This window comes from Populus trichocarpa, chromosome 8 (genome assembly GCF_000002775.5).
Source record: "Populus trichocarpa isolate Nisqually-1 chromosome 8, P.trichocarpa_v4.1, whole genome shotgun sequence".
Taxonomy (NCBI): Eukaryota; Viridiplantae; Streptophyta; class Magnoliopsida; order Malpighiales; family Salicaceae; genus Populus; species Populus trichocarpa.
Window position 1 is genome coordinate 8,262,508 of NC_037292.2, and position 12,846 is coordinate 8,275,353.

General features: G+C 36.3%; 2 protein-coding genes across 2 annotated transcripts; both read left to right on the forward strand.

The window, feature by feature from the left end:
• The first annotated feature begins 1,573 nt into the window (after window positions 1-1,573).
• Window positions 1,574-7,576, forward strand: LOC7488385 (vacuolar-sorting protein BRO1). Its single transcript, XM_002311449.4, has 8 exons — window positions 1,574-2,356; window positions 2,783-3,733; window positions 4,044-4,133; window positions 4,998-5,066; window positions 5,269-5,409; window positions 5,933-5,981; window positions 6,443-6,546; window positions 6,805-7,576. The coding sequence occupies exons 1-8, from the start codon at window positions 1,676-1,678 to the stop codon at window positions 7,327-7,329; spliced, it is 2,610 nt and encodes an 869-aa protein (XP_002311485.1). The 5' UTR covers window positions 1,574-1,675; the 3' UTR covers window positions 7,330-7,576.
• Window positions 7,577-9,966: 2,390 nt separating this feature from the next.
• On the forward strand, window positions 9,967-12,326 carry LOC7482868 (GDSL esterase/lipase 6). The gene is made up of 4 exons (XM_002311451.4): window positions 9,967-10,195; window positions 10,587-10,732; window positions 11,236-11,701; window positions 11,794-12,326. Exons 1-4 carry the CDS (start codon window positions 9,967-9,969, stop codon window positions 12,018-12,020), a joined length of 1,068 nt encoding a protein of 355 aa, XP_002311487.2. The 3' UTR covers window positions 12,021-12,326.
• The last annotated feature ends 520 nt before the right edge of the window (window positions 12,327-12,846 follow it).

Below are 12,846 nucleotides of genomic sequence, written 5' to 3' on the forward strand. Positions count from 1 at the left end.
AACCATCTATATTTTTTATTGATGATAAAACTCACTAAAATTCAAAGCGAATAATAGACCAGAGAAAAATAGAAAATAGAAAACAAAAATAAAATGTGTATTCAGTGATGATGTCACAATTCATTTTTTCGAGAAAAACAGAAAAAATAGAAAGCTAGAATTGAAAAAATATATATTTTCGGTTAGAAAACGACCTCAACAACCTTTTCACCTATCAATCAATGCTTGACTAGTATTTTCCTTTGGACAAAAGTAGTTGCTAGAAATATATATTTCTTACAAATTCATTTAGATTCAGTTGTGGAGCATTTGAAGAAAAAAACATTATCTCCAGACTTTTGATTCCAAGCCATCCATGTTGATGAATTTCTAAGAAAAAGGTTTCTTATTAATAACATGTTTGTTTTTAAAATCATAAAAAAACCTAAAAAGTAAATTATTTTTTAAAAAAATATCATTTAAGTGACCCAAATAATACAAAGAGGCTAGTCCAAGCAAACTAGAGATAGCAATCTATTTGGGTTGGCCAAGCGGGTTATAGCTTTTTTTTAGTGTTTATTTGGTATTACGGTAACGATTATTTTTTAAAGTGTTTTTTGTTTAAAAATACAATAAGATAATATTTAAAAAATATATTTTTAATATCATCACATTAAAAAGATATAAAATCACAAAACAAACGGGCACTAAAAACAAGCTACAACCCGCTTGGTCAACCTAGGCAAATTATTCGTTTCAGTTTGCTTGGGCTAGCCTTTCCATTTTGTCTGGGTCACTTAAATAATGTTTTTTACGCTTAAAAAAAATAATTTTCCTTTTACTTCGAATTAGGTTTTTTTATGGTTTCTTTTGAATATGGATCAAATTAAAAAATATATATTATAATATGAGATTAAAAACAAATAAAACTTTTACTAATGAATCATAAGATGAATGGAAATTTAAACAAACAATAACTAAAGTTGAAATATCAATAATAACTATGACAATTCTAAATTTTTTAAGAGAAAGAGAGAGAAATAAAAAAAATATCTTAGATAACAAATTGTTCCGTTGCTATTGACACGTGTTGCTTATATAAGAAAAAAATGTGACAACAATTTCAATAATATGATAAAAAATATTTTTGACCACCGTGAAATGCTGCTTGTGCTGTTCAAAATATGTATCAACATCCTTTTTTATTTAAATAATTTTTAATGTTTGCTAAAAGATAAAATTGCACTCACTTTACCTTACCTAGTAAAACAAACAACAACATTAAAAATACTATAAAACTGCTATGCATAATGTGTGTGTATAACCATGAAGAACTAGTTTGATATTGGGATAATAATTATTTTTAAAATAATTTTTGTTTAAAAATATATTAAAATAATATATTTTTTTATTTTTTAAAATTTATTTTTTATATTAGTAAATAAAAAAATCAGAAAATATAAAAAAATAAATTTAAAATTAAAATAAATTTATTTTTTTAAAAAATAATTTTAAAATACAAAAAGAAACGTGTACATCCGATGAAACGGTCCACGTAATTAGTTTACTTTGCTAAGAAGGAAAAAAAAAAAACGAAAAGCAAAATCAGCAGAGTCAATGAATTAGACTCGCCTCTCAAAACACCCTTCCTCGACTGCACAGACAAATTCCCCAGATTTGCAGCTCCATCACCACCATGGCTGGCCAATCCTCATCCACATCTACGGCCACTAACATCATGCTAGCAATTCACGAGAAAAAGACAACCTCCCTCGACCTCTACCGTCCTCTCCGCAACTACATCTCCATGTTTTACTCCGAACGCGAAGCTCAAAACCTCGAAGACGATCTCCAAACCGTCAAACAGTACCGTTCCGATCTTGAACGCCAACCCGACCCGTCCCCTACTTCCCGCCGCGACCTCCTCCAAAAATACTTTAAAGCCCTCTGTTTAATCGAAACCCGATTCCCAATCTCCCCCGACAGCGATCACATCAATACGGTCACGTTTGTCTGGTACGATGCGTTTAAGCAAAAACAGAAAGCGTCGCAACAGAATATTCATTTAGAGAAGGCTGCTGTGCTTTTTAATTTGGGTGCCGTTTATAGTCAGATGGGGTTGTCGTTTGATCGGGCCACGGTGGAGGGGAGGAGACAGGCGATTCATGCGTTTATTGCTGCCGCTGGATCGTTTGCTTTCTTGAGAGATAATGCGGCAACGAAAGCGTCCATGGGGACGAGTACGACGGTTGATTTGTCTGTCGAGTGTGTTGGGATGTTGGAGAGGTTGATGCTTGCACAAGCGCAGGAGTGTGTTTTTGAGAATACTATTGCTAAAGGGAGTACGCCGGGTGTTTGTGCCAAGATTTCTCGGCAGGTCAGTCTAATTTTGTTTTTATTTATTATTGGTTAGATCAAATAAATGTGCGATCACTGCAAGTGAATTTTTGTAATCGACTTGTTTAGTGCTAAGAATTTTGGATTTTTTTTAGTGTCCTGGTGGTGAATTCGCATGGAAGTTTCTAAGGGTAAACTTAAGAGGACTTGTGATTACTGAAAAGTTTGTAAATCTAGCTGATTTGTAATGAATTGATGATGAATTTGTTATATTTGTCATGGCTCGGGATGCTGTACCCTGTTTCTATCTGGAAATGTGGATGTCATTGAGTTGGGAATAGAACATTTATGGATTTCTGGTGGTTTGATTGTATTTTCCTTGTAAATGGTGTGAGTTTGTGTGTTAGTTATTCTGGGTCTTTTTTGGTGATTGTTTGCATTTGTTTTGATAATGGCTGTGATGTAGGTTGGGTTGTACTACGAGGAAGCTTTAGCAGCACTGAATGTTGCATCTCTAAAAGATCATTTTGACAAGGGTTGGATTGCCCATGTCCAACTAAAAGCAGCTCTATTCTATGCAGAAGCCTGTTACCGGTATAGTTTGGAGCTTCATGAGAAAGAAGAAATTGCAGAAGAAATTGCACGGTTGAAGAGTGCGTCTAGTACGTTAGCAGAGGTGAAGAAAAGTTCAAGGGGGGCTGCAGCACAGATTCTGGATGCAATTAGCAAGCTGGAAGCTAATATCAACCGCAATCTGGACAGGGCTGTCAAGGAAAATGATAGAGTTTACCTCATGAGGGTTCCTTCCCCTAGTTCCTTACCCCCTCTCCCAGCATTTTCCATGGTAAAGATCATGCCAATGAACGAGGTACTTGATGCCAGCAAGGAAAAGATGTTTGCTAGTCTTGTTCCAGACAGCAGTGCAAAAGCTCTTTCAAGGTACACTGAAATGGTCGATGATATTATCAGGACACAAGCTGAAAAATTGCAACAAGGGAGTGAGCTAACTCGAGTGAGGCTCAAAGAAATGGACCTGCCAGATTCAATTCTTTCTTTGGAAGGAAACTTTACGCTTCCAACAGATCTTAAAGAAGATGTGGAAGCAGTGCAAATTAGTGGGGGCCCAGCTGGCCTTGAAGCTGAGTTACAGCAACTTATGGATTTGAGGAGGGTAAACCATGAATTGCTGGTTCAGACCGAGGAACTTCTGCAGAAGGAAGCAACAGAAGATGCCCAATTTAGAAGTCAATTTGGGACACGGTGGACTAGGCCCCAATCCAGCACTTTGACAAAGAACTTGCAGGATAGATTAAATAGGTTTGCAGCCAACTTAAAGCAAGCTGCAGATAGCGATGCCAGAATTGAGCGCTCAGTGAGGGATCATTCTGCGCTCATGTCAATTCTTGATCGCCGACCGGTATGTCTTTTGAACTGCATCTGTTATTTGCCTGTGTAACAATTTTTTTTTTTAACATGTATCAGTTTTACTCTTGCTATGACCTAGGGTTTATTGGGTATCAATAATGCTCCCATTGTTATTTATGAAAATGGTTGCATTCATGTACTTGTGTGGTGGGAAATCAATCATTTGAATAATAGAGCCATATGCATCAAAAGCATTCATTGTTTGTTACCTTTTCTTGTGCTGAAAAACTTGGTCATGATCTTTGAAGAATAGAGATGCTCTATTCTGTGGAGGAATCTTATATCTGTTTTGCTCTCATCAGATAGAATCTGCACTTCCAACTTTAGCTAGGCCAATAATGTCTTTGGATGCTAATGAAGATGCTATAGTGGGGGCCTTGAAGCAGAGCTTGGTATGTATCTTCTTTCTAAACTTTTTGTTTTTCAAAATAATTTGGTGTTGCATTGTTGAGTTGGCGTTTCCTTTTCCCTGATGAACTCAACTCAACCCTGCCTCTCTAATAATGAAAATAAGTAGAAAAATGAACTGAATGCTTTTCTGTTGCTGCATCTTCTTTCTCTAGTTGTTTTTCTTTTTTACTCCTCATCCATAGCTTATGTTATGGTTGGTTTCCCTAGACATTTCTTGAGTAGGTCTTAGTAATCTGATATATATTTCAGTTTTGCTGGGATGCTCTTGACAGCTGGTTTGGTAAGAACATGTTATTTTGTGCCATCATCAACATTATCAAGCTTTGACGGAGAAGGGATTCTTTAGGCATGGCTAGTTTACAAGCTGGCAAGAATAATTGCATAAAACAATTTACATCTATAATTCCTTAGAGTTAGCTTTACATTCCTTTACCTGTTTGGATACATAACTACTAGTCTTAATGTTGAAGGACCTTGACAAATTTTGAGGTCATTACTGACAATGGAATCCTGATCCTATAGAAGGAAGGGCAGTTGGTTGTGGAATTGCCTAATCATTGTCATTGGCAAGTGGAGCAAAAATTTCCTAGTATTTTGGCATGTTTAATCCTAGCCATTGTATTTAAAACAAATTTTAAATATGACATAATCTAGAGACATAAATGACAGTTAAAACTTCAATATACGAGCAACATATTGCAGAAGATAGTTTTAGACTGAATTATTGGCAAAGCAAGCTAAAGAATATTGTAACCAGGTCCTTGATGAATTCCATTTTTGTAATTTTAATAGGAATTACTTTCAACTAAAAAATTGTGAGTGTATATGTCTTCTCATCTATGCAGAGGCAATTGGAGACTCTTGGCGCTCAACGAGCTGGTCTCGAGGACATGCTCAAAGAGATGAAACGGAAGGTGAGATTAAATATCTAGTGATTCTGGTCCTTGGTTACTTCTATATTTTGGAAGAATCTGAGAAAACCAGAATAATTTTGACACATGAGGATGCACGAATCTCACTCTCTTGTACTCTGTTCTTCTTTTTTTCCCTTTGTGTTTTGCTTTCTCTTCTTCTGGTGAGCATGTTTATTAGGCTATATTACATGTATGGTTTCAGGATGATGTCCTGCCAAAGCTGATGACATCCACTGGGTCCTATGAAGATCTTTTCAGGAAAGAGATAGCAAAATATGATCCCATCCGTGAAGACATTGCACAAAATATTGAGGCGCAAGAACAGTTGTTGCTGCAAATTCAGGTGTATTTCTTTTACTCGGTACTCTTTTGGAGCTAGTTTCTGGTCTCTCTTTGAGATCAGGATATCTTCTTTTATCTTTCTTGATGTTTTTAAGACGAGTATAGCCTACCTACTTAAAAAAACTTACAACAACTACAAGAATGTGCGTCATTTATTTAGACCGGTTTGCCCAAGCTTTGTTGCATAAGCTGGTAACTGAAGCTGTTGAACGTTTACCTAACAGTGGCTAACACGGATTGCATTTTGAGGGGCAATATGTATTGAGACTGTTTATTTTTGCTGCTAATTTTAACAAATGAGTTGACTAAATTAGCTGGCAACAATGATAGGATGCTGTTTAAATCAGCATGTATAAATAAACTTGTTTTTCTTAAATTCATTCAGTTATTACTGAAGTTGACCACCTTAGGTTTCAATGTGCTGAAAACAATTCAGCACTCACTTGTCAATCTGTTTTGTGAATTCTTAGCCTGTTATGAAGCAAATTTTGGTTCCTAAAATTATAGATTATCCTTGTTTACAGGCTCAAAATGAAGAGTTTTCTGCTGTCTTCAATCTTGAAGATTACAAAGGTAGTGTTTTTTTTTTTTTTGTATAACTGTTATTTCAATACTGCCTGAACAGGTTTCTTGAATGGGAATGCTTATTATACATGTATTTGATCCACATGTTGATTTCCTTTGTGTTTAAATACTGCAGAGTTTATATTTCCACTATGCTGCTTATTTTGCTCCTGTAGAAAATTGGAACACAATCATTCTAGAAAACTTTCTTGTATATTCTATCAAACTATTGTTACAAAAAAATTTCTAGACTTCTAAGAAAAAGAAATGAAGATTTTAATTTCTTGATAATACTTGATTAGTTTCTATCCCTAGGTGTTCTGATGATATGTTTTTTTTCTGAAGGTGGCTAGTTTATCTCAAACTGAGAGACCATGTTCTTTTTCTAGTACTGGGCTTGACCTTTACATGCTTAGTGTAAATGAAATGCATGCTCTTTTGACACGAACCTCCCTCTAAATTTGTCTCAGCATCTCGTGAGAAGTGTTATAAGCAAATACAGGCTGCCATAGCCAAGTATCGAGAAATAAAGGAGAACATCAACGAGGGATTGAAGTTTTATGTTACTCTTCAGGTAAACCCTTCCTTGCTGCTTATATCTGGGCTGTTCGGGATGTAAACTCCTGAACTTATGATCAAGTAGACATGCTCACTTCTTTTAAGTGCCTACTGCAATTTTTCCCCTTCTCCTTGTATGCTTTTGAATTTACACCCTTGTGTCCATGCCTTTCCTTTGTACTCAGACACTATGTATTATATTTTATGGATATTTAAATAGTTTAGCTGGGTTACATGCCTAGGGCTGATATAAGAAACATAATGGTTGAAACAGGACGCCATCACCAATATCAAACAGCAGTGCAGTGATTTTGTGATGACCAGAAATATCCAGTGTCGAGAAATGATTGAAGATGTGCAAAGACAAATGGCTGGACTAAGTTTTCAAGATCGTAAAAACACAGGCTCGTACAGCTATCCTGCAGTAAACCAGCCCCATCAGACTCCAAGATCCAGTTCGCAGCCTCCATCGGATCCTCAAAATGTTCCACATCCTCGCTCCCAAACATCGTACTACCAGCCTCATGAGCAATCTACAATGCCTGCTTATGCCCACCCTCCATCCCCTTATACAACACCACAACAACCACCTCCCTATCATATCCCCCCCGCTCCTGGTGCTCCTTACCCACCCCCACAGGTTCAACAACCAACAAGCCAGGAGTATGGCCAGCCTGCCTATCCAGGGTGGCGGGGCCCATATTACAATGCCCATGGACAACAATCTGGATCTCTCCCTCGGCCTCCTTACACTATTCCAGGTCCATACCCTCCTCACCAAGGCTACTATAAACAATAGTTCTCTTTTGACTTGATAATTTGATAATCTATTGTGTGTTATTTTTGTTGCTTGATCTCATCCTTGGTGGAATAGATTGGATTTAGTCACAGCATTTGGTTCCAAGGCATAACAATCGTGAATAGCCATTGGCTTTGAATAATCTCTGTATGTGCGTTGCATAGTTCTTGTTCATGTTATGCATATGTATAGCTTGTTTAACTTAAAAATATGGAGGTGATGCAGTACTAAGAGAAGTTTTCATTAATTTGTTTGTAATTTTACAAATTCATTTTTCAATACTTTTATGCAATTTGGGAACTTGATCTGTTTTTTGGGTTGGCTGATGTGGGAACGTGCTTCTAAGCCATTTCATCAATATTCCACAACCAAGAGTATAGATTGAATATTACAAGGTGGGGTCGGATATTCAACACAATCAAATGTCTAAACAAGCATTCACATGTTAAGTGTGCATACTAGCCTTTCCTCTATTGTTTAGCAGTTATTATTGTAACTTGGAGTTTGATTATTAGGATTTGTTTTCTTTCCCATTTAATTTGGAATTCCTGTTTCGTATGGCATGCTGATACATCTATATAAGCACGCACAACATGTTAGTTTGTGATTTAACCACTAAAACATTTGAGCTGTGAATTCCAAAAATTCTAGTTTCTTGTGTATTCAGGAATGCCCCCTTGCGGGTCTTGACGAGTTTAAGGGACTTTCCTGTTGTATTCTTTCTCCTTGTTCTATACCTAATATGGAACTTTGTGCAATAACAGAAGTTAGCTCACTCTCTCTCAGAAGTTTTAATGTGGTGTTTAGAGTTGCCACTACAAAAACACTCATGTTTACACCGAACTATATGTGACTGTTTGAGATTGTGGTAGCGGTGACGGTTCAAAATGCTTTTTGCTTAGAAATATATTAAAAAGAAGTTTTTTATTTTTTTAAAATTATTTTTGATATCAGTACATCAAACAACCTAAAAACATATATAAAAAATTAGTTTTAGCAAAATATATATATAAATTTAAAATTTTTAGAAACACGGCGCAAATACACTCTTTAAGAATAGACATTGTTACCTGTATCTATTTACCTAAGAGTTCTTAATACATGTTCCCGGGGAATCAGTGGATTGATTTTCAGAGGCCTGCCCAGCCTTGCCCCTCGCAGCTATGATAAGAAAATGGCAGGCTAAGAAATTCAGAAAACAGTAGAAAAACAATCCACAGATACTCAAGGAGGCAAAACCTGCCAGTTTAGTTCAATATTCCTGTTCTTGGGCATTTTAACCTTAACTGCATTAGAGATTCGCAGTATTGTTAAACTCAACTTCACTTCGCTTGCAACTCCAGTCTCTCTATTTTCCGTCTCGCTTTTGTTCGTCTTGTATTAAGGTAACTCAAGCTATCTTAGTTTTTCCTAGCACATCAGATCGATATTCAAAGAAAGACGGTGTCCGAATCTTGACTCAAAATCAATTTTTCCATCAAGTTTGAACATCGGGACATCCACGTATTCTGTATTAGATAAAGACCATTCTAACCGAGTGGTTCTGCAGCAGGCTACAGAAAATAAAGATCATGTATCTCACAGTATACTCACTCAACAACTATTTTATTGAATCAACTAACTCAAAGCAACTCTTACAAATTATCTATTTTGGATTCATAAACGGAAGCTTTTATATATATATATATATATATATATATATATATATATATATATATATATATATATATATATCACCATAACACAATCCACAGATACTTGCCGAAGATAACCCGCGGAGGCATTTTTCTTCTTTTTTAACAACATATTACCATTAAAATATTCAAATGTTGACGCCCTTTCGAAGAACAAACGAGTCTTCTATAGGCAGGTAGCTAGGATCTGAGAAGAGGCAAGATTCAACAAATTTCTCCAAGTAGCGGTCAAACAGCTCATCGATGATCTCACTTCCAAACCGTTCCGAGATGGATCCTTCAAGAGCTGCTCTTATATCCAACGTGGACTTCTTGTTGTTTGACCTGGTTGGCTTTGGGCGACCCAATTGCTCCATTGCACAATTAATAAAGGTCCTTTCCTGAAAAGCCGAAAAAGAAGAAGAAAGTTACAGGATATAAATGCAAGTGAAAAAAATCTCTAAACCAAACATTAGGAGTTAGGATCAATCAACAATATTGTTTTATAAATTTCATACTAAGCATGATTTTGATCAATTCGAGCAAATTTGGTAGCCTTCTCAGCTAAATTTATGCAAAATTAAACAGGTTGAGCGTTCCTTTGAGACTGAAATAAGAGCATCACACTTCCTATCTCATATGATTACATATAATTTATTTTCTTAGAAAAATAACAGCTAAGATGTTTGTCATGGAAAGACAATCCAGAAAAACTGGACAAGAAAACAAGAAACATTAGCTTGGGGCAAAATGATCACACGCCAAAACAGGACCAAAAATGTTAAGAATCATGAAAACCACAAAAAGCAATCCATAAAGGCAACCATGACAAAACTATCATGCACCGTGCTCGTGTTTTCTGTTCCATCAATTTTGTCTTTGCTTTCTCCAGTCCTAGCTAGCCCAGCAGCAGCCACCTTTAATACTAGATCAACACTTCCTTTCTAGCTAGCTAGCAAGCAACATGGAGAAGCTATTTCTCATACTTCTCCTCCTCTCATCTTGTTCTTTGTTAGTCTCCTCCGCCAATGTATCTGCAATTTTCATATTTGGAGACTCCATCTTTGATGCTGGGAACAATCACTTCAACAAGAACTGCTCCGCTCAGGCCGATTTTCCACCTTATGGATCAAGTTTTTTCCACCGTCCCACCGGGAGGTTCACTAATGGCAGAACAGTAGCTGACTTCATTTGTGAGTTATATGTATTAATCTTTCTTCTTCGTCTTCTTCTTCTTCTTCTCCCCCACAGGCAGTTTTCTGTAAATAATAATGATAATTATAATAATTAATAGGCAGCAGTTATAATAATAATAATAATAAGACAGGAGTACTTAATTAAATGCTATTTTCTTCAGATCTCAGTAGCAGCAATAGAATCCAACACCTCATTCCGTATCTTCTAAAAGAGTACAACATCTATTAATTGGTGATATATTTAGATGGAGTCTTAGTATTCAAACCAGGCCTGCAAAATGCTGAGCACATACCCCTGCATAGCTTTTTAACTGATAATTTTGTATCAATTTATTTCTTCTCGCTTAAATAATTTTTTCAATTAATATATATTTTCTCGAAATTGAAGCACAATTTCTGGGGATCGAGTTCCAAAAGCCCTTCCTCGAGGCACAACTTGCAGTTGTGAATGGAAGCAGGGAGGACTATCCATCGAATGGCATCAACTTTGCAAGTGCTGGCAGCGGTGTTTTGCAGGCAACAAACCCGGACTGGGTAAGAAATTCTAATATAAAACTTCAACTGCTCAATTTGAGTGGCCTGTGTGATCTTTACTGGTAAATTTTATCGGCCTAGCTTATCTGCTGCCATTCGTTGAGGGCAGCAGTGATGGTGAACATGCCTTTGGTGTGAAGTTATGCATACAAAACAACTTGAAAGCAGCCAAAAATAGCTTAGAATGAACTCTAGCTGTGACGCAAACACGAAGCATGGGAATTGTGTCATAGTTTCAAGACCTCATCACCTTAACACACACACACACACACAAAAGAAGCAAAAATAACGAATGACGAATGAAAAACTGCATATGACCACACGTTGCATGACTCGGAATTGACACACGTGACACTATGTGATTTAGCTCTTGTCTTTTCACTTTTGAATTCCAAAGGTATATTTTTGAAAACAGTTTAGAATTATTAAAAAATATTTTTAGTATTCACTTGAAGTGCTAGTTGATCCTACATGGTGGTGACATTTTGATTATAAGATGACAGGGAGTGATATCAATCCAGCAGCAGCTGCGACAATTTCAAGCACTGGTACAGCAAAATCAGATTGACAAAGACCTGGTCCAAAAATCCTTGTTCCTTGTGGAATCAGGATCCAATGACATTTTCAACTATTTCCTCCCTTATGACACCCCAACTCTTGATCCTGGCGCCTTCGTGCAAGCCATGTTAACTGAAGTTGGGGATTTGATCGACCAAATTTACAAGCTTGGTGCTCGCCGCATTGCTCTATTTTCACTAGGCCCTGTTGGGTGTATTCCAGCAAGGGCCCTCTTGCCAGGCGCACCGGTTGATAAATGTTTTGGAAAGATGAATTTGATGGTCAAGAAATATAACAAGGGATTGGAGAGCTTGGTCAATGATATGCCCATTAAATACCCTGGTGCAGTAGGTGTCTTTGGTGCTGTTTATGATATTGTACAGAGATTTCGAGCTATTCCAGCACAATATCGTAATTCATCAGCTGGCTCTCAAAACCATAAACAAAAACATAAATATATAATCAAATAATAGTGATGACTCATTTTTAATTTTATTTCACAGGCTTCTCTGATGTAACTAATGCATGCTGTGGTGATGGAACTCTTGGAGGATTGCTACAATGTGGCAGGGAAGGCTACAAGATTTGTCCAAACCCTAATGCGTTCTTGTTCTGGGATTATTTTCATCCAACCGAACATACTTACAAGCTCATCTCCAAGGCACTGTGGGGTGGGAAAAACTCAAGAATCAGGCCAGTCAATTTGAAGACTCTAGCCAGCACACCTTGATACGTGTCCCTTTTTAAAACAGAAAAAATAAAAAAAAAATCTTTTTGATGAAGTTGCACACGAAAGTATTACTTGATGTGTTGAGAAATTTCGCCTCTGGATTATGTGATCATCGTACAGCTCTTTATATATCCCTTGAATCTATCAATTGTTTCTGATTCCATGCTTCGGAATGGACTCACAAATTCTGCCGTCAAATACCGCAAGGTTACGTTCTAGATTGTTGATTTTCTCAAAGAAAAAATCAAAGATGTCTCTGTCTATACGCATCGAATATTAATGGTATGTGACCTGATCAGTTATCATTTAATTGGCTACCTATATAAAAAAAATTTGAAAAAAACAACATATTTTTTTTCCACAAAAGTAAAAACTGTTTTGATAAGAAAGTCCAGACCATAGCTTTAAACGAAAAAGATTTAAAAAAACCAGCATATTCCCAGACAGGATTCAAGTTGATTAACTGCAGACTTCGCGATAACCAGTCACAGAGGGCGAACCATTCATTTGGGGGTCTAATTTTGTCTACGACATATTGCTTTTATATATATAAAGTGCACAGCACCCCTTGTCCTTATTGGTTGTAACGGTCGGCACCATTTCTAACGTCGATTCGAGATTTAGCTTATCCAAGCTGAAATCCAACCAGATTTAAGAAAAAAAAAAAAAAATAAAAACTCGACTGACTTGATAGATTGATAATTTAATATGATTGATTTAGTAAGATCTGGTTAAAAATTCAATTTTAATTTATTAATTATTTATTTTTTTAACCAAAATAACATCGTTTTTATTTTTAAAAAAATAAAATTGACTCGAGTGACCA

What these genes read in the sequence shown, in the direction of transcription:
- LOC7488385 (XM_002311449.4), top strand. Translation starts at nt 1,676, where the DNA reads ATGGCTGGCCAATCCTCATCCACATCTACGGCCACTAACATCATGCTA. An exon ending in GTGCCAAGATTTCTCGGCAG is followed by an intron (nt 2,357 to 2,782) that starts GTCAGTCTAATT and finishes GCTGTGATGTAG; the next exon opens with GTTGGGTTGTACTACGAGGA. An exon ending in CAATTCTTGATCGCCGACCG is followed by an intron (nt 3,734 to 4,043) that starts GTATGTCTTTTG and finishes TGCTCTCATCAG; the next exon opens with ATAGAATCTGCACTTCCAAC.
- LOC7482868 (XM_002311451.4), top strand. Translation starts at nt 9,967, where the DNA reads ATGGAGAAGCTATTTCTCATACTTCTCCTCCTCTCATCTTGTTCTTTG. An exon ending in AGGCAACAAACCCGGACTGG is followed by an intron (nt 10,733 to 11,235) that starts GTAAGAAATTCT and finishes ATAAGATGACAG; the next exon opens with GGAGTGATATCAATCCAGCA. An exon ending in AGCTATTCCAGCACAATATC is followed by an intron (nt 11,702 to 11,793) that starts GTAATTCATCAG and finishes TTTATTTCACAG; the next exon opens with GCTTCTCTGATGTAACTAAT.